This window comes from Haliotis rufescens, unplaced genomic scaffold (assembly GCF_023055435.1).
Source record: "Haliotis rufescens isolate VD_foot unplaced genomic scaffold, xgHalRufe1.0.p SCAF_33, whole genome shotgun sequence".
Taxonomy (NCBI): domain Eukaryota; kingdom Metazoa; phylum Mollusca; class Gastropoda; order Lepetellida; family Haliotidae; genus Haliotis; species Haliotis rufescens.
The window spans coordinates 3480433-3504052 of NW_025964035.1; the positions used below are offsets into that span (position 1 = coordinate 3480433).

General features: G+C 43.0%; 1 protein-coding gene across 3 annotated transcripts in view; it reads right to left on the reverse strand.

The window, feature by feature from the left end:
- LOC124117551 overlaps positions 1-23620 on the reverse strand; it is a 95029-nt gene that overhangs the window by 37799 nt on the left and 33610 nt on the right. For all 3 annotated transcript variants that reach the window (XM_048380820.1, XM_048380818.1, XM_048380819.1), the window contains 10 exons: positions 21921-22075; positions 20565-20705; positions 18976-19098; positions 17798-17984; positions 16273-16491; positions 10991-11285; positions 7762-7926; positions 6490-6631; positions 5210-5335; positions 4611-4725 (listed from right to left, as the gene is read on the reverse strand). In XM_048380820.1, coding sequence (XP_048236777.1) covers positions 4611-4725; positions 5210-5335; positions 6490-6631; positions 7762-7926; positions 10991-11285; positions 16273-16491; positions 17798-17984; positions 18976-19098; positions 20565-20705; positions 21921-22075 — 1668 coding nt within the window. The remainder of the gene's footprint in view (positions 1-4610; positions 4726-5209; positions 5336-6489; positions 6632-7761; positions 7927-10990; positions 11286-16272; positions 16492-17797; positions 17985-18975; positions 19099-20564; positions 20706-21920; positions 22076-23620) is intronic.

A 23620-nucleotide genomic window follows, 5' to 3' on the forward strand; every position in this document is an offset into this window, starting at 1 on the left:
AAATAATGAGATATTTATAATAGATGACCAAAATAGAATTAATAGAATTATTACTATACCTGATGGGTATTACAGCGTAAGCTCACTCAATGATGATTATTTTAAGTCTGATATGGAATTTTTTAATACTATTAAAATTAGTATCACACAAAATGAGTCGAATGGGACAGTGAAAATCATCAATGGAAACACAAAAATAATTATTGGTGAGAACTTAGCATACACACTTGGATTGGGAAGAGAAATAACATTATCACCTGGCTCAACAGTGATTACAAATGGTGTATTACCCGATTTAGTTCCCTATAAAGAGTTGTTCATTCATCTTGATCAAATAAGCACGACGGATAATATTCAACAAGAAAGTCCTTCAACTCTTCTCAGAAGTGTTCCAGTGAAAAATGAAAAATATAATAGCGGTAGAACGGAATCTTTCTCATTATTACAATATAAAAAATTAAAGCGAGGTATTATTTCAGACCTCAAAATTTCTGTATTAGATGTAAAACATCAACCTGTACATATAGGATACTTAAGTGTAACACTCCATATTAAAAATAATGGTTGATGCCATATTTAAGTTATGATATAGTATCATTGTATATTTGATATGTATGTTACACTCCTGGGAATAACAAATGGTCAGTCTATTCAACTGCTTCGTACTATCGATAACTCGGATGGACAACTCGAAGTCGCTCTATGCGATGTAACGTATTACCCGAGGTGGACCAATATAAGTGCTACGAGGGGTTATAATAATGAGACAGAAATAAATGGTAAAAAATACATTATACCTGATGGGTATTACAGCGTATGCTCACTCAATGATGAATTTTTTAAGCCTAATGGAATTAGTCTAACACAAAATGAGTCAAATGGGTTACTGATTTTAAACGCTGGAACAAAGGATGTAAAGCTTTACAAGAACTTAGCATACACACTTGGATGGGGAGGAGAAATAACAGTAATCAAGACATCAGATCAGGGACTCTATTTACCTGAGTTAGTTCCCTATAAAGAGTTGTGCATCCATCTTGATCAAATCAGTATGACAGATAATATTCAACAAGAAAGTCCTTCAACTCTGCTCAGAAGTGTTCCAGTGAAAAATGAAAAATATAATAGTGGCAGAACTGAATCATTCTCGACATTACAATATAAAAAATTAAAGCGTGGTATTATTTCAGACCTCAAAATTTCTGTATTAGATGTAAAACACCAACCTGTACATATAGGATACTTAAGTGTAACACTCCATATTATAAATAATGGTTGATTCATCAGGCCCTGGAACTCTCAGAAAATGTAATACAATTGCGCTTTCCGATCTTGGAGACACAGAAGGATTCGGTAAACCCGGTACCGATGGTAAGTTATACGCTTTACACTTACACGATAATGTAAAAATCGGAAAGAAGTTACATTCGCGGGTAATCTAGGAGATTTAAGCGATGTCGATGTTAGTAGACTCCTTAAAAACACTTCGTACAATATTACTCGCAACGACGATAATAAATGGACTATGGTCGAAGCAAACATCGAGTGGCTACTGAATATCGTCATTACCCCACCTTATGTGATGATGGGTAAGGGACATAATTTAACTAAGATAATAAATAGTGGCATCGTACTCGCGGCTTATATCCCATCAAAACGAAAAAGTGTGTTAGTTACCCCCCTGCCAGAAAACCCAGGTCATATGTTATATAGTCGTCCGGCCTTAAAAAATGTTACTTTAAATTTGGTTACCACCCGCTAACCGCACAGGCCGCAGACACCTAAACGAGCCTCCTGGTGGTAATGAAGGCTGGGAATCAACCAAGCGCTAACGGTGAAGTGACACCAATACACAGGACATTCAAAGTCCTTTTACACGCGCTTCAGTGACTTTGCCCACGCACGCGAAAAACCGGGTCCTGCAGTAGGAATTGAAAATCCACATCCCAGAGAGGCCACCCTGACTGGTTACTGAATTCAATGAAATTAAAGTTAACTTGAGTGCAATACCTAATCTTTCCACGCTTATTATTGAAGTCTTGTTCGGAGATGCACCGGAAGATGCCTTCGACATATTACCAGGTCTATCGATTAAATGGCTCAAGAAACACGAGCGTCAACGTTGCAGTATTATTCATATCGGAGCATCGCCCGTTGCAACCCTTGAGGGGGTCCAAATTATTAAAAGTGACAGCATTTCTCTTTCTAAGATATTATTGCCGTATAATATACATTTGATAAGATTGATGTATAGTCTCAAAACATTTAAGCAAGACCAATTAAAGACTATTATATGAACGTAATATACACTATGAGTTTATATCCGGCGCTCAATGAAGCATTTGAAAAGATGGAAACTGTTGATGGATTTCGATTACATCAAATAAGCGACATAAAACATCGAATAGGGAAGGATAGGGAGTTGAGACTTGAATTGTATAAAAGTATCGCAGAGCTGTGAATGCTCTGGACGGAGTTGACACCGTGCTTTTAGTATCTGGCATGGGACTCGGTGTAGCGGGTATCGGTTTACTATCAACTATAATCGCCGCGCCTATCGTGCTCGGCATGGAAATAACCGCTGGAGTCTCGGGACTGGCAGGAATAGCGATAAAATTCATTTCTCGTAGGTTACAAAAGAAAGCATTAAAACACGATAGTATTCGGATACTCGCCGAAGCAAAGTTGAACAGCATTGAGGATCATATTTCGACAGCATTGGCCGATTGTAAGATATCCGAAGATGAGTTTCGTTTAGTGCTGTCGGAACTCACCAAATACAACGAAATGAAGCAGGAGATTCGATCAAAATATTGTAAGACCAGTGGTATTAGCGAAGACGAGAAAAAAAAGTTCATAGAACAGGGGAGGCAACAAGCGCGTCAATTATTCCGTGCCAAAACCAAAGAACTGGTTGGAGATTAAAAATAGATTGCTTACTATCGTTTGATCACATTTAGACAAATGCTTACATAAATATATAATAATGGAAAAAGCTATTCAATGGAGAGAATTACCACAAGGTTTTTATTATATCAGTGATGTCAAACCAACCAAATACGGTTATCAATTGTTTCTTATCAATTTACAAAAAGAGTGTAGTTATATAGTCTGGTCTCCTAGTAAAATGAACGAAGAACTTAATAAAAATGTTGAATATCGCTTTATCGATAAAAATAATAAAGAATATTTTTATTACCATTTAGACTCATCTAAAGCAATGATTGGCCCCAGGTATTGGTGAGCTAGAGCCAATCTCATGACTATCGTTGAATCACATCATCATTTTGACATAAAAAATCCCCCCTGTAGTAGCAGTATAGGTAATAAATCTGGCTCCAGTGGAAGTGAGCCAGAACCCCTATTACCTATAAAAATTTATATCATTGACTCCAGGTGGTGGTCAATTTAACTTAATCTTATGACTATCGTTGAATCCCATCATCATTTTGGCATAAAAAATTCCTCCTGTAGTAGCAGTATAGGTATATGAATCCTGCTCCAGTGGAAGTGAGCCAGAACCATCATTACCTATAGTACTCAATGTTTACCACTCCTGGCGGCCATTATGCAACGGCCATTTTACACACAACCCCGTCTACAGGTCTTTTCCTGTGGTACGGTAATTAGTAGAACCCCCTCCCTCAAGTGTATCCCCCATGATATAACCTACTCTCATTAATTAAATGCTGCCCTTTCCCAGCGTCACGACTATGGAGCTGAGACAAAGAGACCCAACCATCATAAAGTAATTAGGGTCCAATAAATACAATGCTCCACCAAACCTCATAAACATGATCACTGAAAGTTGTACTACAGACGTGAATGTCAAATCACAAAAAAGCATTTAAATAGCAATAACATTTAACAGGATCATGTATTCTCTTAACACCATCGCAAAACATCATGTAGAAGCCACAAAGTACTCATATTTTCCAACAAAATCACATCTAAAAATGAGACATCAGCAAGTACATATAATAAAATGTGTATTAACATTTTTCCTCAGGAAATCAAAAGGTTATCTCCTTGTTACCACCTACAGGTTCAGCTTAACATGGGTCCTCCTTTGGTCAAAAGTTTGTTCCCCCTCTAATGAGTGTGACACGTGTTGCACACGGGTATCACACGCGTGGCGGACGGGTTCCACACAAGTGACCAACGGGGTGCACACGGGTTGCGTAACGCCTCGCCCATGCGTGTAAGGGGAATGAACTTCTAGGCAGTAGTGTAGGTGCAGATGTAGGTGCAGATGAAGGTGCAGATGTAGATGTAGTTGCAGATGTAGGTGTAGGTGCAGATGTAGATGTAGGTGCAGATGTGGATGCAGATGTAGGTGCAGATGTGGGTGCAGATGGTGCAGATGTAGGTGCAGATGTAGGTGCAGATGTGGATGCAGATGTTGGTGCAGATGTAGGCACAGATGTAGGTGAAGATGTAGGTGCAGATGTAGATGTAGATGTAGTTGCAGATGTGGGTGCAGATGTAGATGTAGTTGCAGATGTGGGAGCAGATGTTGGTGCAGATGCAGGTGCAGATGTAGATGTAGATGTCGACACAGATGGTGCTGTAGACATGCATGTAGATGTAGACATGTTAATCCAACTCACAGATCCCCTGGAGTCGGAGGCCTCGGAGGAGTAGTCATCTCCACCCTCCCTGCTGGAGGCCGTGTGTTGCTGGGAGTCGCTCGACTCACTCTGAGGCTTGTTCCTGGAGCGCTTCCTGTTTAACATTAGTGCACCATGTTAACTTGGTCCTGAACTTACAGGGAGAGATTGGAAAATTTATGCCGCATCAACAATCTCTCAGTCCTGAAGTATAGATTTGTATCATTGAGCGAACCGCTTAATTCTCCCATATCAGAGGAAATAGATTTGTTTTTTGACTGATCTGTGCACTGAAACTGCTGATGTTAATGGAATGATACACTATTTCATTTACCAATTTCAAAAGTAACAAAAATACTGCATAATCAGTTTTAAAATAAACCCTGGAAGTTAAAATAAATCAATTAATGAACTAAAATTAATACAACACAAATATGCTGCATGGAAATTCATGCAGAATATTCGTAACCATAACCATTCGTAAAGGAGTCTTTAACTTTGTGCTTTGATATCCATGCTGCACTTAAACTAGCCGGTATTTCGTACCGCATATGCGTTTTGTCAGAAGGCTCTACATTCCAGGATTACTACCCACATACCTGAGGCTGCGTTTCTTCAGTGCCTTGCGTCGTGGTGGCGGCGCGGTTGTCTCAAGTTGGACAAACAGATTCTCCCCATGACAGAAGAAGTTTCCCAGCAACACCTTCTCATTCACCTGTTCTATCCTGTCAACAAAATAATATCCTTCTGTATCACTGGAACCACACCCACCTGCATCAGCATCACAGTAACCACACCCACCCACATCACAGTAACCACACCCACCCGAATCAAAATAACTACACCCACCTACATCACAGAAACCACACCCACCCATATCACAATAACTACACCCACCCACATCACCGTAACCACACCCACCAACATCATTGTAACCACACCCACTCACCTCACAGTAGCCACACCAATCCACAGTACAGTAACCACACCTACCCCCATCACAGTAATCACACCCACCCACATCACAATAACTACACCCACCCACATCACAATAACTACACCCATCCACATCACAGTAACCACATCAACCCACATCACAGTAACCACACTCACACACATCAGTTACCACACCCACAAACATCACAGTAACCACCCCCACCCAGATCCCTGTAACCACACCCACCCACATCACAGTAACCACACCCACCCAGATCCCTGTAACCACACCCACCCACATCACAGTAACCACACCCACCCATATCACAGTAACCACACCCACCCAGATCCCTGTAACCACACCCACCCAGATCCCTGTAACCACACCCACCCACATCACTGTAAACACACCCACCCACATCACAGTAACCACACCCACCCACATCACTGTAACCACACCCACCCACATCACAGTAACCACACCAATCCACATCACCGCAACTCCACCCGGCCACATCACAGTAACCCCACCCACCAACATTACAATAACTACACCCAACCACATCACCATAACAACACCCAGTCACATCACAGTAACCACACCCACCCACATCACTGTAACCACACCCACCCTTATCACTGTAACCACACCCAGCCAGATCCCTGTAACCACACCCACCCACATCCCTGTAACCACACCCACCCACATCACTCTAACCACACCCACCCACATCACAGTAACCACACCCACCAACATCACAATAACCACATCCGCCCACATCACAGTTACCACACCCACCCACATCACCGTCCCAGGTCCCTGTAACCACCCACATCACAGTAACCACACCCATAGGCTACCACCCACATCACAATAACCACACCCACATCACAATAACCACACCTACCCACATCACCGTCCCAGGTCCGTGTAACCACCCACCTGATGATCTCTACCGGCTCCAGAAGAACGACGCAGTCATCTCTCATGATCTCCCTCTCTCCTTTCTCTCTTTCCTTCTCCTTGTCTTTCTCTTTTAAGTTCTCCCGGCTACTGGCGCTGGTTGACCGGCGGGGTACACTGCCTGAACCAATGAGAGTGAACATACAGAAGCCCAGCTCACCACTCAGCAGAGGATTGCTTTTCAATCCCATCTTTATAAGAGGGTTCTTGCAGATTTTCACTCATGTCGCTTTCAAGTTTATTTCATTCAAATATCGCACCAGTGACTGCTTGTACCAGTCTTGGCTCATGCCGACCAGTCCTTGTTTTATCCCCTTAACGCCAAGCACCAGGCAGGGTAACAAAAAGTACCATCTTTCAACAGGAGGATATTATATTCGTGTTCATGTCATACTATGTTTATGACACAAGTGTCTAAATTCTGGTATTTCCCTTTTGAGAGCATGAGTGTTGTAAACATAGTATGACATGAACACAAATATAATGTTCTATTTATTACTGAAGAAGATGTCTTTATACAAAGACGAGTTTTAGTGTTTACGTATAAGGCCAGCAAGTTGCAACAGCAGCAGAACCACAATTTGTCAAATGACGTCAACAATCTTCAGCTATGACGTGGTTTCCAGTGCGACGTCATTCTGACCTCACGTCACAATAAGGTTCAAATGACGTCAACAATGCCGTTGGGATGATGGAAACAATACACTGTTGTCTCGTGACGTGATATGACCCTAGGGCACATATGATTTTTATGAACACCTACATGTTTGCCCTCGTAGGTAATAAATTTTGCTATAACGTATCGTACAAATGTATACGAAACAAAACCCCATCAGCTGAACATGACAGTATGTTATTATAGGGCTGTCTCTTAATTCCCATTGGCCAAGGGTTTATTTTATATACATTTACATGTAGAGTATCCTTAAAAAGGGAGACCCTAAAAAATTCCGGGGTAGAATAGGTCTACAGCAACCTATGCTTGCCGTAAAAGGTGACTATGCTTGTTGTAAAAGGCGACTAACGGGATCGGGTGGTCAGGCTCGCTGACTTGGTTGATACAGGTCATCGATCCCAATTGCGTGGATCGATGCTCATGAGATTAATCACTGGATTGTCTGGTCCATACTCGATTATTTACAGACTGCCGTCATATAGCTGGAATATTGCTGAGTGCGGCGTTAAACAACAAACCAAACAAAAAACCTTAAAAAGGGGGTGGTGAACAACCCTACACCAACATCAACTTACTCAGAGGCCTGAAGCCTGGGTTGAATTCTTCTTGTGGTGTTGTGGGCACACCGCTGTCGTTAGCTGCAGACAAGACACTGTCACAACTTGTCTGTCGACTCGGCGTCGTTGGGGCGACATCTTCACCAGCTTTCACAGCATCTGCGTCAGGACCAGCAGCACTACCTGCAGCATAGAGGGAGAGGGTGCATAGCAAGGCTGCATATATCAAGGATGCACTTCAAGTTCAAGGCTGCATATCAAGCTATGTACGTCAAGGATACATATACCATGGCTGCACATGTAAAGGATGCATATCAAGATCAAAGATGCATATTCCTAGGATGGACAAGAATAAGGATGGACATGTAAAGGATGGACATGTAAAGGATGCATATGTAAAGGATGATTGGTTGGTTTGTTGTTTAACGCCACTCTCAGCAATATTCCAGCTATATGACGACGGTCTGTCAATAATCGAGTCGGGACCAGACAATCCAGTGATTGATATCATGAGCATCGATCCATGCAATTTGGGATTGATGACATGCATCAACCAAGTCAGCGAGCCTGACCACCCGATCCCGTTAGTCGTCTTTTACGACAAGCATAGTCGCCTTTTACGGAAAGCATGGGTTGCTGAAGACCTATTCTGCCCCGGCAACTTCAAGGATGAACATGTAAAGGATGCACATTCCAAGGATGGACAAGAACAAGGTTGCACATGTAAATGATGGACATGTAAAGGATGCATATGTAAAGGATGGATATGTAAAAGATGTAAATGATGGACATGTAAAGGATGCATATTCCAAGGATGGACAAGAACAAGGATGCAAAATGTAAAGCATGTAAAGGATGGACATGTAGAGGCTACATATATAAAGCATGTAAAGGATGGACATGTAAAGGATGGATATGTTAAGGATGCACATGAAAAGGATGCATATTCCAAGGATGGACAAGAACAAGGATGCATATGTAAAACATGTAAAGGATGGACATGTAGAGGATGGACATGTAAAGGATGCATATGTAAACTATGTAAAGGATGGACATGTAAAGGATGGATATGTAAAGGATGCACATGTAAAGGTTGCATATTGCAAGGATGGACATGTAAAGGATGCGTATTCCAAGGATGGACAAGAACAAGGATGCACATGTAAAGGATGGACATGTTAATGATGGACATGTAAAGGATGCACATGTAAAGCATGTAAATGATGGACATGTAAAGGAAGCATATTCCAAGGATGGACAAGAACAAGGATGGCCATGTAAAGCACGTAAAGGATGGACATGTAAAGGATACATATGTAAAGCATGTAAAGGATGGACATGTAAATGATGGATATGTAAAGGATGCACATGTAAAGGATGGACATGTAAAAGATGCATATTCCAGGGGGCCAAGAAAAAGGATGCATATGTAAAGCATGTAAAGGATGGACATGTAAAGGATGGACATGTAAAGGATGAATATTCCAAGGTTGTACAAGAACGAAGATGGACATGTAAAGGATGCATATTCCAAGGATGGACAAGAACAAGGATACATATGTAAAGCATGTAAAGGATGGACATGTAAAGGATACATATGTAAAGCATGTAAAGGATGGACATGTAAATGATGGATATGTAAAGGATGCACATGTAAAGGATGGACATGTAAAAGATGCATATTCCAGGGGGCCAAGAAAAAGGATGCATATGTAAAGCATGTAAAGGATGGACATGTAAAGGATGGACATGTAAAGGATGAATATTCCAAGGTTGTACAAGAACGAAGATGGACATGTAAAGGATGCATATTCCAAGGATGGACAAGAACAAGGATACATATGTAAAGCATGTAAAGGATGGACATGTAAAGGATACATATGTAAAGCATGTAAAGGATGGACATGTAAAGGATACATATGTAAAGCATGTAAAGGATGCACATGTAAAGCATGTAAATGATGGATGCATATTCCAAGGATGGACATGTAGAGGATACATATGTAAAGTATGTAAAGGATGGACATGTAAAGGATGCATATTCCAAGGATGGATAAGAACAAGGATGCACATGTAAATGATGGACATGTAAAGCATATAAATGATGGACATGTAATGGATGCATATTCCAAGGATGGACAAGAACAAGGATGCATATGTAAAACATGTAAAGGATGGACATGTAGAGGATGGACATGTAAAGGATGCATATTCCAAGGATGGACATGTAAAGGATACATAAGTAAAGCATGTAAAGGATGGACATGTAAAGGATACATATGTAAAGCATGTAAAGGATGGACATGTAAAGGATGCATATTCCAAGGATGGACAAGAACAAGGATGCACATGTAAAGCATGTAAAGGATGGACATGTAGAGGCTACATATATAAAGCATGTAAAGGATGGACATGTAAAGGATGGATATGTAAAGGATGCATATTCCAAGGATGGACAAGAACAAGGATGCACATGTAAATGATGGACATGGAAAGGATGCACATGTAAATGATGAACATGTAAAGGATGCACATTCCAAGGATGGACAAGAACAAGGTTGCACATGTAAATGATGGACATGTAAAGGATGCATATTCCAAGGATGGACATGTAAAGGATGCACATGTAAAGGATGGACATGTTAAGGATGGACATGTAAAAGGATGCAGATATACCAAGGATGCACATGTAAAGGATGGATCTAGGAATTGGGTTAGGAGGATTGCTTCAAAAAAGAGGTGGTATTGGTCTTAACTCTGTATCAAATTTCGCTCACCCCCACCCATTTTAAGTGACATTTTTTCATGCCCCCCTACAAATATGTGACCAACAGCTTTTCAGGACCCACCCATTCTCCCTATAATAAATGACTAATCTCTACATAATGTTAAAATTAATGAAGTTTTACTTGAAAATATAGAACATGTGTCCATGGTCCCCTAATATAGTTGTGATAAATTCTGGCGACCCCTCTCTCTTTTGCTGTGTCATGTTTTCATCTCACCCCCTATAATAAATTACCAGTCCCTCAGCTTCACCTGGGATCAGTTTTCAAATCAGCTGTTTCAATCACAGGTGCTTGTGATTTGAAATGGCTGATTGAGCAATCAGAATCAAGTGTTTTCCAAAATCATAGTAGAATGCTGAAAAACACTCAAATCTGAGAATGCATAATGTTCATCTCTGAACATAGGAGAGCTGAATTTAAAATAACAATGACAAGTGTAACTCGCCTAAATAACTCACCATCTTGACCGGACACAGTCTGTTGTTCCTTCCCGCTGTTGAGGCTGTTGACACTGGCCGAGCTGTGTGTCCGCGAGTTGGAGGCAGAGGCTTTTCTAGGTGTGATACTCTCTAGCCGAATGTCGTCTTTCGAGATGACACTGGAGGACACGTTGGTGATACTTCCGTTGGTGCTGGACCGACTCGTGTTGTCCTCTACTGCCTGCTGGGATGGCATCTTGAATCTCAGCCCCCAGTAGTACAACTCATGGTCGCGTGTACTGGCCACCGTGAAGTGTTCCCCGCACTGGATCCGCTGTAACGCATCAGGGAAACTCCACACTTACAGCACTGCACACTGCACTGCTCACAAAGCCCAACAGTCTAAGAGGGCCCACTTACAGCACTGCACACAAAGCCCACCAGTCTTAGAGGGACACACTTACAGCACTGCACACAAAGCACAGCAGTCTAAGAGGGCCCCACTTACAGCACTGCACACAAGGCCCACCAGTCTAAGAGGGTCACACTTACAGCACTGCACACAAAGCCCACCAATCTTAGAGGGCCACACTTACAGCACTGCACACAAAGCCCACCAGTCTTAGAGGGCCACACTTACAGCACTGCACACAGCACTGCACACAAAGCCCACCAGTCTAAGAGGGCCACACTTACAGCTCTGCACCCAAAGCCCACCAGTCTTAGTGGGCCACACTTACAGCACTGCACACAAGGCCCACCAGTCTTAGTGGGCCACACTTACAGCACTGCACACAAAGCCCACCAGTCTAAGAGGGACACACTTACAGCACTGCACACAGCACTGCACACAAAGCCCACCAGTCTAAGAGGGCCACACTTACAGCTCTGCACCCAAAGCCCACCAGTCTTAGTGGGCCACACTTACAGCACTGCACACAAGGCCCACCAGTCTTAGTGGGCCACACTTACAGCACTGCACACAAAGCCCACCAGTCTAAGAGGGCCCCACTTTCAGCACTGCACACAAAGCCCACCAGTCTAAGAGGGCCCCACTTTCAGCACTGCACACAAAGCCCACCAGTCTAAGAGGGCCACACCTACAGCACTGCATACAAAGCCCACCAGTCTAAGAGGGCCCCACTTACAGCACTGCACACAAAGCCCACCAGTCTAAGAGGGCCCCACTTACAGCACTGCACACAAAGCCCACCAGTCTAAGAGGGCCACACTTACACCACTGCATACAAAGCCCACCAGTCTTAGTGGGCCACACCTACAGCACTGCACACAAAACCCACCAGTCTAAGAAGGCCACACTTACAGCACTGCACACAAGGCCCACCAGTCTAAGAGGGCCCCACTTTCAGCACTGCACAAAAAGCCCACCAGTCTAAGAAGGCCACACTGACCATGCTGACAGCACACAAGGCCGACCAGTCTAAGAGGGCCACACTTACAGCACTGCACACAAAGCCCACCAGTCTAAGAAGGCCACACTGACCATGCTGACAGCACACAAAGCCCACCAGTCTAAGAGGGCCACACTTACACCACTGCATACAAAGCCCACCAGTCTTAGTGGGCCACACTTACAGCACTGCACACAAAACCCACCAGTCTAAGAAGGCCACACTTACAGCACTGCACACAAGGCCCACCAGTCTAAGAGGGCCCCACTTTCAGCACTGCACACAAAGCCAACCAGTCTAAGAAGGCCACACTTTCAGCACTGCACACAAAGCCCACCAGTCTAAGAAGGCCACACTTTCAGCACTGCACACAAAGCCCACCAGTCTAAGAAGGCCACACTTTCAGCACTGCACACAAAGCCCACCAGTCTAAGAAGGCCACACTTTCAGCACTGCACACAAAGCCCACCAGTCTAAGAGGGCCACACTGACCATGCTGACAGCACACAAGGCCCACCAGTCTAAGAGGGCCACACTTACAGCACTGCACACAAAGCCCACCAGTCTAAGAGGGACACACTTACAGCACTGCACACAGCACTGCACACAAAGCCCACCAGTCTAAGAGGGCCACACTTACAGCTCTGCACCCAAAGCCCACCAGTCTTAGTGGGCCACACTTACAGCACTGCACACAAGGCCCACCAGTCTTAGTGGGCCACACTTACAGCACTGCACACAAAGCCCACCAGTCTAAGAGGGCCCCACTTTCAGCACTGCACACAAAGCCCACCAGTCTAAGAGGGCCCCACTTTCAGCACTGCACACAAAGCCCACCAGTCTAAGAGGGCCACACCTACAGCACTGCATACAAAGCCCACCAGTCTAAGAGGGCCCCACTTACAGCACTGCACACAAAGCCCACCAGTCTAAGAGGGCCCCACTTACAGCACTGCACACAAAGCCCACCAGTCTAAGAGGGCCACACTTACACCACTGCATACAAAGCCCACCAGTCTTAGTGGGCCACACCTACAGCACTGCACACAAAACCCACCAGTCTAAGAAGGCCACACTTACAGCACTGCACACAAGGCCCACCAGTCTAAGAGGGCCCCACTTTCAGCACTGCACAAAAAGCCCACCAGTCTAAGAAGGCCACACTGACCATGCTGACAGCACACAAGGCCGACCAGTCTAAGAGGGCCACACTTACAGCACTGCACACAAAGCCCACCAGTCTAAGAAGGCCACACTGACCATGCTGACAGCACACAAAGCCCACCAGTCTAAGAGGGCCACACTTACACCACTGCATACAAAGCCCACCAGTCTTAGTGGGCCACACTTACAGCACTGCACACAAAACCCACCAGTCTAAGAAGGCCACACTTACAGCACTGCACACAAGGCCCACCAGTCTAAGAGGGCCCCACTTTCAGCACTGCACACAAAGCCAACCAGTCTAAGAAGGCCACACTTTCAGCACTGCACACAAAGCCCACCAGTCTAAGAAGGCCACACTTTCAGCACTGCACACAAAGCCCACCAGTCTAAGAAGGCCACACTTTCAGCACTGCACACAAAGCCCACCAGTCTAAGAAGGCCACACTTTCAGCACTGCACACAAAGCCCACCAGTCTAAGAGGGCCACACTGACCATGCTGACAGCACACAAGGCCGACCAGTCTAAGAGGGCCACACTTACAGCACTGCACACAAAGCCCACCAGTCTAAGAAGGCCACACCTACAGCACTGCACACAAAACCCACCAGTCTAAGAGGGCCCCACTTACAGCACTGCACACAAAACCCACCAGTCTAAGAGGGCCACACTTACAGCACTGCACACAAAGCCAACCAGTCTAAGAGCGCCACACTTACGGCACTGCACACAAAGCCCACCAGTCTAAGAGGGCCACACTTACAGCACTGCACACAAGGCCGACCAGTTTTAGAGGGCCACACTTACAGCACTGCACAGAAAAGGTGTTTAACATTGCATCCATGATTATTGCTCTTATATAGCGACGTGCATACACATGTTTTGGTGGCTGCTTGTACTAGTCCGGACTGATGACAATTTAGAGTGCTAGCCCACTGAGATACCCTTCCGCAGTTTTAGCATGAATACCCCACTCAGACACAGTATACTGGCTCCGAGCCGACCAGTCCTTGATTTAGCCCCTTAAATGACGAGCGCCAGACAGGGTCACAACAAGTACCATCTTTTAATGTCTTTTGGTTTGACACAGCCGGGGATCAAACCCTGGTCTCATTTGTTTGAAAGTTATGGCTCGGGATTGAAGTCTTGAGTTGTTTGAGACCATATTGTTTCCAGGGAAATGTAACAAAATCAAACTTATAAAGATTTGAAAATAACTAAAGGCACCAGTTAAGCTGATGAGCTACACTGAAATATGTTGAACAGTTTTCAAGTTGTGGTCCGGAAACAAACCCTACCCTTGTTTGAGATGAAACAAGATGTTTGCAAGAACAACGATATAAGGGTCCATACAGAAACATCGCCTTTACAGTAAAAAACAAGTAAGAAGTGATCAAAGCTCACATACCCAAGTTATCCCCGCTGGTCAACAACAAATAGTAAATAGTTTGTTACTTAATGAAATATTACATATTTCTAACTAATTTTAACTTCATTGTTTTAAAAACTAAGATTGAGTTCCAGTGACAATTGACCCCCCCCCAATCTCCCATGTTACCAGTGTTCACTACGAGGAAGGTGATCACCATGAACACCTTTGAATAAAAATTTGATTGAGGAGTTACATAAGAACAATTATCAAAAGGACCAAAAATTGTTGATATAAAAACACATAAAAAATGGAACAATATCATATAAGAAAATCAGTAAATTAATAATTTCCATCTAGCCTTAACAGATATGGTAAAGAATTCATAAATTCAAACTAAGACAAAGCACAGATGCTTAGGATGCATAGTTCATAAGATATGGGCCGTACAAAACACCCCTCCTAAAAGTTTAAGTTTCTTAACGTGTCCATGGAAACGGCAAATATTAAAAAATTCAGAATCTTCAAACTAGCAAAAGGCACAAGTACTCATCGTGGTAAATGAGTGTAGAAAGTTTGGTGAAGCTAGGTTGCATGGTTAAAAAGATATGGGCTGTACAAAACACTCACCCTAAAAGTTTAAGTTTCTAATGTTTCCATGAAAACGGCAAAAATTAAAAAAATCAGAATCTTCAAACTAGCAAAAGGCACAAGTACTCATTGTTGTTAAAGTGTGTAAAAAGTTTGGTGAAGCTAGGGTGCATAGTTAAAAAGATATAGGCCGTACAGCACACTCACCCTAAAAGTTTAAGTTTCTTAATGTGTCCATGGAAACGGCAAAAATTAAAAAGTTCAGAATCTTCAAACTAGCAAAATGCACAAGTACTCATTGTGGTAAATGTGTGTAGAAAGTTTGGTGAAGCTAGGGTGCACAGTTAAAATGATAAAGGCCGTACAAAACACCCACCCTAAAAGTTTAAGTTTCTTAATGTTTCCATGGAAACGGCAAACATTAAAAAGTTCAGAATCTTCAAACTAGCAAAAGGCACAAGTACTCATTGTGGTAAATGTGTGTAGCAAGTTATGGGCCGTACAAAAGCTCGGACGGACGAACGGAACGCTATATACCCCCGATTTACTTCGTAAACAGGGGTATAAAAAGAAGTTGCTATCCATAAATTGTGTCTACTTTGTTATGCCAAGTTTGGTGAAAGTCACTGAATAATTTTCAAATTATGGATCGGAATGGGATGGGAACGCAGACACATAGGATGGGAACCGATCCGAAAACACATAATATTTTTACATCAGTGTAACGTTTCAACCTGAACAGATTCTTTTGTGATATGTTCTACATGAGTTTTATCCTCCTTACATTGACACACTTGTCCTGAAGTGGCTTCACCTCCACAGGGGTATTGGACGCCTTGGTGTTCCCGATGCCTAACTGACCCTCGGTGTTACGCCCGAACGTATACACGTGTCCCGATGCTACCCGTACAGCCGTGTGATGCGGGCCGATAGAGATGTCAAGGACGCGGTGTCGTGCCAACGCCCTCACCGGAGTTAGCACGTTACGTCCTTCGACCTCCGTCTGAAATAAAACAAAAACTTGTTCCTGTAACCAATCAGATCATCCGGCTGACTTTCGTAAAGCCCCAGGTAGCAATGCCAGATGCATCAATATTTAGTTTGTATAATGTGATGGATGCCAATACCGGTCATGGCGATTTGAGCGACGAAAGTTCACTGACACAAGGGACAGATTCATGAAGATGATGTTATCAATATCCAACTTCTACAGTACAATCAAAGACTTGACTCTAAATAATTGTGGAGGTAGTGTATTTGTTTACAATTGTGAAGGTGAAGTAAGTGCTCACCCTTGTGATTTTGTTTTTTGTTTGTTGTTTAACGCCGCACTCAGCAATATTCCACCTATATGATGGCGCTCTGTAAATATTCGAGTCTGGACCAGACAATCCAGTGATTGACAACATGAACATCAATCCACGCAATTGGGATACGATGACATGCATTAAACAAGTCAGCAAGTCTGACCACCCGATCCGGTTAGTCGCCTAATACATTTGCTGAGTATGCAGGATGTGCCTACATTTGCTGAGTATGCAGGATGTGCCTACATTTGCTGAGTATGTAGGATGTGCCTACATTTGCTGAGTATGCAGCATGTGCCTACATTTGCTGAGTATGCAGTATGTGCCTACCTCTTCTGAGTATGCAGTATGTGCCTACCTCTTCTGAGTATGCAGTATGTGCCTACATTTGCTGAGTATGTAGGATGTGCCTACATTTGCTGAGTATGCAGGATGTGCCTACCTCTTCTGAGTATGCAGCATGTGCCTACATTTGCTGAGTATGTAGTATGTGCCTACCTCTTCTGAGTATGCAGCATGTGCTTACCTCTTCTGAGTATGCAGCATGTGCCTACATTTGCTGAGTATGCAGTATGTGACTACCTCTTCGGAGTATGCAGCATGTGCCTACATTTGCTGAGTATGCAGTGTGTGCCTACCTCTTCTGAGTATGCAGTATGTGCCTACCTCTTCTGAGTATGCAGTATGTGCCTACATTTGCTGAGTATGTAGGATGTGCCTACATTTGCTGAGTATGCAGGATGTGCCTACCTCTTCTGAGTATGCAGCATGTGCCTACCTCTTCTGAGTATGCAGCATGTGCCTACATTTGGTGAGTATGCAGGATGTGCCTTCATTTGCTGAGTATGCAGCATGTGCCTACCTCTTCTGAGTATGCAGCATGTGCCTACATTTGCTGAGTATGTAGGATGTGCCTACATTTGCTGAGTATGCATGATGTGCCTACATTTGCTGAGTATGCATGATGTGCCTTCCTCTGCTGAGTACGCAGGATGTGCCTACCTTAGTGAAGATATTCTTCATGGCCATGAGAAAGCCCTGCCTGTTGTTGAGACCAAGCTTATTGTTCTCGTTACTTCCGCAGGCAAACACGCTGCCGACGTCAGACAGAAGCATGGTTCCATCGTTGCCACAGCGCACGTCGCGGAACACCACCGGCTCCGAGATAGATACCTCCTCTGGCTGACATCTGAGTAGTGAGTTAGGGAGTGAGTTAGTTACACTGCTCTGACCCAAGGGTCTTACATATTATTTTTCAGAGATGTGAGCAGGTTTTCCCGAAAAAAGAGGAAAAGTCTAGGGGGGTCTGGGGGCATGCCAGTGCAGTTTGGACAACATTCACACCAAGAAATGTAAAAAGTCAATGGCAAAAGTCTATAAGTCAAATAAACAAAGATGGCGGATGCAGTAAAATTTCGAAGTTCAATCAGTACGTTATAGTGCAAGTATTCGTGATAGATCATATGATGTCCGAAAACCTATGATGCTGAAAGCGCTGATCGAAAACAGGACAATCCGCTACGGTTCTGGGGAGTCCTACAAACATGCATTTCTGGTAACAGATCACTCACTGACTGATTTCGTTGCCAAGGCCCAGCTTTCATGGACTCTAACTGGGGAGTCCTACAAACATGCATTTCTGGTAACAGATCACTCACTGACTGATTTCGTTGCCAAGGCCCAGCTTTCATGGACTCTAACTGGGGAGTCCTACAAACATGCATTTCTGGTAACAGATCACTCACTGACTGATTTCGTTGCCAAGGCCCAGCTGTCATGGACTCTAACTGGGGAGTCCTACAAACATGCACTTCTGGTAACCGATCACTCACTGACTGATTTCGTTGCCAAGGCCCAGCTGTCATGGACTCTAACTAGGGAGTCCTACAAACATGCATTTCTGGTAACAGATCACTCACTGACTGATTTCGTTGCCAAGGCCCAGCTGTCATGGACTCTAACTGGGGAGTCCTACAAACATGCATTTCTGGTAACAGATCACTCACTGACTGATTTCGTTGCCAAGGCCCAGCTGTCATGGACTCTAACTGGGGAGTCCTACAAACATGCATTTCTGGTAACAGATTACTCACTGACTGATTTCGTTGCCAAGGCCTAGCTGTCATGGACTCTAACTGGGGAGTCCTACAAACATGCATTTTTGGTAACAGATCACTCACTGACTGATTTCGTTGCCAAGGCCCAGCTGTCCGGAGCTGTTGTCCCCCCATGCATAGACTTCCCCCTCACTGCCTACAGCAACTACGTGACTTGGTCCACATGCCAGCGCAACTACGTCAACACTGGAATATGAACACAGTTACAATCAAGCTTTGAATGTGCAATGAGGAGGTCAATATTACATCTGTTAGTTTGGAAAAGTATTCATACACTGTGTAAAAGTCACTAAGTATGATTAGATTATGGCAGACCATTGTGACATCATCAGTTACTGTGATGTCACTGTCAACTGACATCACTGATCTCTCAGCCACTGAAGCTTGTTAGCTGTACTACTTACACACAGGACACTGCTTAATACTAATGATGCTGGATGATAAATAGCATTTAACCCTTGTGTCATAAATAAATATATCAACACGAGTGAATAAAAGTTTAAAATTCAAGGCTTGGGTAAGATTCTCTATTGACAACTTATCAGAATAAGGCAGGGATAGAATTCGGTTTTCAAGTTTGCCAAAGGGCAATGGCAAAGAGGTTGAGGTGATCCTTTGGACTTAAAGATGAAGAATAGTATTGATCCATCCTCAAAATCAGTGAATCCCATTTCACCATGAGAGAGATACCAAGCAGTTGTAAATTAGCAGCTTTGCCCCCTACCCTTTCACTGAGACCGATAATAGCGTTATCATGTAGGCATCTACCTTGTCATGATAACTTGTGTGAAAGTACATTGATCACTGGCTTCACATGAGAAATGTTGTCAAAAGGTATTTTTTCAGGAAAAAAACATTTAAGTTTTCCGTTTAGGCACCAAGAACTGACATTAACCATGCAGTTCCTGCTGTTTTCCGTGGTGAAAAAAATAAAGATATACTGCATAATTTTTGGTAAATTCTGCAACCAAATTCTAATAATTCTACACAAAATTCTGCAATCTCTTAAGCTTAATTTTCAAGCATTTCATCGGTTTGCACCTGTTTGACTTGTGTCAGACCTTTTCGTCAACAACTAGAATAGCTTATTGAAGTGAACCTGGACATCACTAGCCTAACCATACAGACAACAACTTTCGGTAAGCAATAATACAAAAGTCAATTTCACTTCAAAATGAAATAAATCCTTTCACACATTTGAAATCAGCTTTCGGCTCACACGTTAAAATTCTGCAATATATTAACGATTTCTGTGGCAGATAAATGCAAAATCCTGCAGGAGTTCTGCACAAAATATGATTTTCTGCAAGATAGGTATAATTCTGCACCGAGTTGGCATTTCTGCAAAATATTGTGTGACCTTGGAATAGCGGAATACAGCAGGGACTGACCATGCCTTTGACACTCTAATACACAGAATTCTGACCTGTGAAAATGTTGATTATAATTGGTCTTCAGCAACCTAGGCGACTAACGGGATCAGGTGGTCAGGCTCGCTGACTTAGTTGATGCATGTCATTGTATCCCAATTGCATAGATTGATGCTCATGACGTCAGTCACTGGATAGTCTGGTCCAGATTCCACTATTTTCAGGCCAAACAAACAAGCAAGCAAGCAATTTCCGATCCTGTAAGAGATCCTGTCTGTATACCTGAGCAGATTCTCAATGAGGCGTGGTTTGGAGGTGGACGACCAATCATCATGTCCAAGACAACCCTTCGACCCATCACCACAGGTGAGCACGAGTCCATTGTCACTGGTGAACAGACTGAAGCCATCCCCACAGCAGGCCCTGCAAACACAGACAGACAGGGCAGGGATAGAATGGAAATTGTTTATGAAGAGTGCCACACAGTACTTCTAAACATGGGAAAAAGATTCAGTTGCATATCACAAAGTTTACCTTTTTCCATTTCTGCAAGTGAGTGAGTGATTGAGTATGGTTTTACGCCGTTTTTATCAATATTCCAGCAATATCACGGCGGGGGACACCAGAAATGGGCTTCACACATTGTACCAATGTCGGGAATCAAACCTGGGTCTTCGGCGTGACGAGCTAACGCTTTAACCACTAGGCTACCCGACCGCCCCTTTCTGCAAGTGAGTGAGTGAGAGGAGATGAAAGGTGAAATGGGTTTTAAGTCTAGGCAAACCAGTGAGTGAGTGTGTGATTGAGTGAGTGGGTGGGTGGGTGGATTGGTGAGTGAGTGAGTGAGTGAGAGAGAGAGAGAGAGAGAGAGAGAGAGGTTAGAGAGGTGAGTGAGTGGGTGGGTGGGTGAGTGGGTGAGTGAGTGAGTGAGTGAGTGAGTGAGTGAGTGAGTGAGTGAGTGAGTGAGTGGGTGAGTGAGTGAGTGGGTGAGGTTAGAGAGGTGAGTGAGTGAGTGAGGTTAAAGCGGTGAGTGAGTGAGTGAGGTTAGAGAGGTGGGTGAGTGAGTGAGTGAGTGAGTGAGGTTAGAGAGGTGAGTGAGTGGGTGAGTGAGTGAGTGAGTGAGTGAGTGAGTGAGTGAGTGAGTGAGTGATTGATTGATTGAGTGAGTGAGTGAGGTTAGATAGGTGAGTGAGTGAGTGAGGTTAGAGAGGTGAGTGAGTGGATGGGTGAGTGAGTGAGTGAGTGAGTGAGGTTAAAGAGGTGAGTGAGTGAGGTTAGAGAGATGAGTGAGGTGAGTGAGAGTGAGGAGTGAATGAGTGAGTGAGTGCGAGTGAGCTGTGTAATAATAGCTTGAGCAATCGATGTCGGAAAAATATATTAATTCCATTGGGGCTGGGGATGTTAACAAGTTTTTGATCGATCAAATATAAACCTTTTAAGTTGTGACATTTCAATAGAATAATTACATAATAAAATTCATAATTACATTTAGGGTATGTACAGGGTAATGTCTGAAAGCTTTAGGAAAGAAGTTTTTAATCATTAAATTTAGACTTCTCCCTTACTTTTAGGACCCAGGATCCCACTTTATTGTTAACCATGCTCTTCAACTAAATCAATGATCGCAGTTCGTCTTACATTGATATGGACTTCCCCTTCAAGGCATCTACTAGTTCTGGCCGAGATCGACTTGTTGTGTCGCCATGTCCAAGTTGACCTTTCGACCCTTCACCCCATGTGAACACTTGCCGTTCTGTTGTCACGACGATGACATGGTCCGGGCCTACTGCCATCTGCAACGCAATCAAAGTGAGGGGGTGACTTGGTTTGACTGACATCTTCATCAATATTTCAGTAACATCACGAAAGCACGAAGGGAAGTACCGTATTCAACGTAATAAGCGCCCAGGGCGCTCTCAAAATTAGAAATAGGGGGCTCTCATTAGAATATTATTTTGTCGAAGAAAACAGAGTTGAAAGATAAATTTCGTGGTTTATGCTGACAGCCTGAAATGTTTATATACGAGAGATATATTTTTCCAGAATTTAATTGCCCATAATTAAGGGTGCATATAACACACGAGTGTGTATTATACGCGAATAAATAATTATTGTGTACATTGATCAATCGGAAAGGGTGCTAATTTGGATTGTTCACGAGCCAATAAATTAGCAAATATCGCCGTGGGCGCATATTACGTCGAATACGGTATGTCTTAGACATGTGCCCATTCAGTAAAACCCATTTAGGCTTTTTAGGTCTTATGACTAATATATAATATGCAGGATTTAATAAAATATTGACAGAAATTATTTGGCTTAGTCTGTCAATATTTTAAATCCTGCATATATTATATATCAGTCATAAGACCTCATATTATAACTGCACCAAAGCGAAACATACTCAAATCAAACATTTCCAACTCCATACCAAATTTCCAACATATCAAACAAGAAATAACCGATTCATATTACATCAACAGAAATATATCATATTCACAATGTAAATACACACAGTTCCTGACATTTTGGTCACTCTGTCACCACCTATTCGTGTAAACCCACGATATTGCACAACCCAACAAAGATGTCTTAGCATCCTGACACTGAAGTAGTTTTGTTTGCTATTATCCATAGATATACTTTGAAACTTGTATGTATTTAAGATTGCATGTGTACTATAATATAACTTAATGTTTGTGTTCTCTAAAAAGAAATAAAACCATTAAAAAAAACAACCTGAAAAGCAGTCTGGCTTCACACATTTTTCAACAAGATCTTTTTTTCACCGAAAAAAAAGAATAAATTAAGTCTGTCATGAATTCTCCAGGGTCTTTGGCACACAAATCTATCACTATGATAAATTTCACTGAAACATCTTTGTTACATATTTTTGAGTGCTTTAATGCTTTGATGAACAAGAATATGTCAGTGTGTACCAATTCAAGGCTTTTGAAGCTAATTTGGTGATTTTCAGGGCTTTTCAAGGTTGACACAAAAAATCAACGCTTTTCAAGAGGGACCTCAACATTCAAGGCATTTTCAAGCATGTACAAACCCTGTATATGTACTGAGACCTTCTAATTAACCACATACCAACTTTCATTACATTCTGAAGAAAACTGGCTGACATATTACCATAAAATTGATTTTTCAAAATGGCTGCTAATTCGAACCGCTTGAACAAATTGGGGTGACATCATCAGTGGGAACAAGCATGTACAGTTTTAGCTTAATTGGTGCATTGGTGTCAAGAAGAAAATGTTTATGACACACACAGAGAGACAGGCCATGACAATCAGTCAGGTGAGCTAAAAAAATCCTACAATATGCAATTT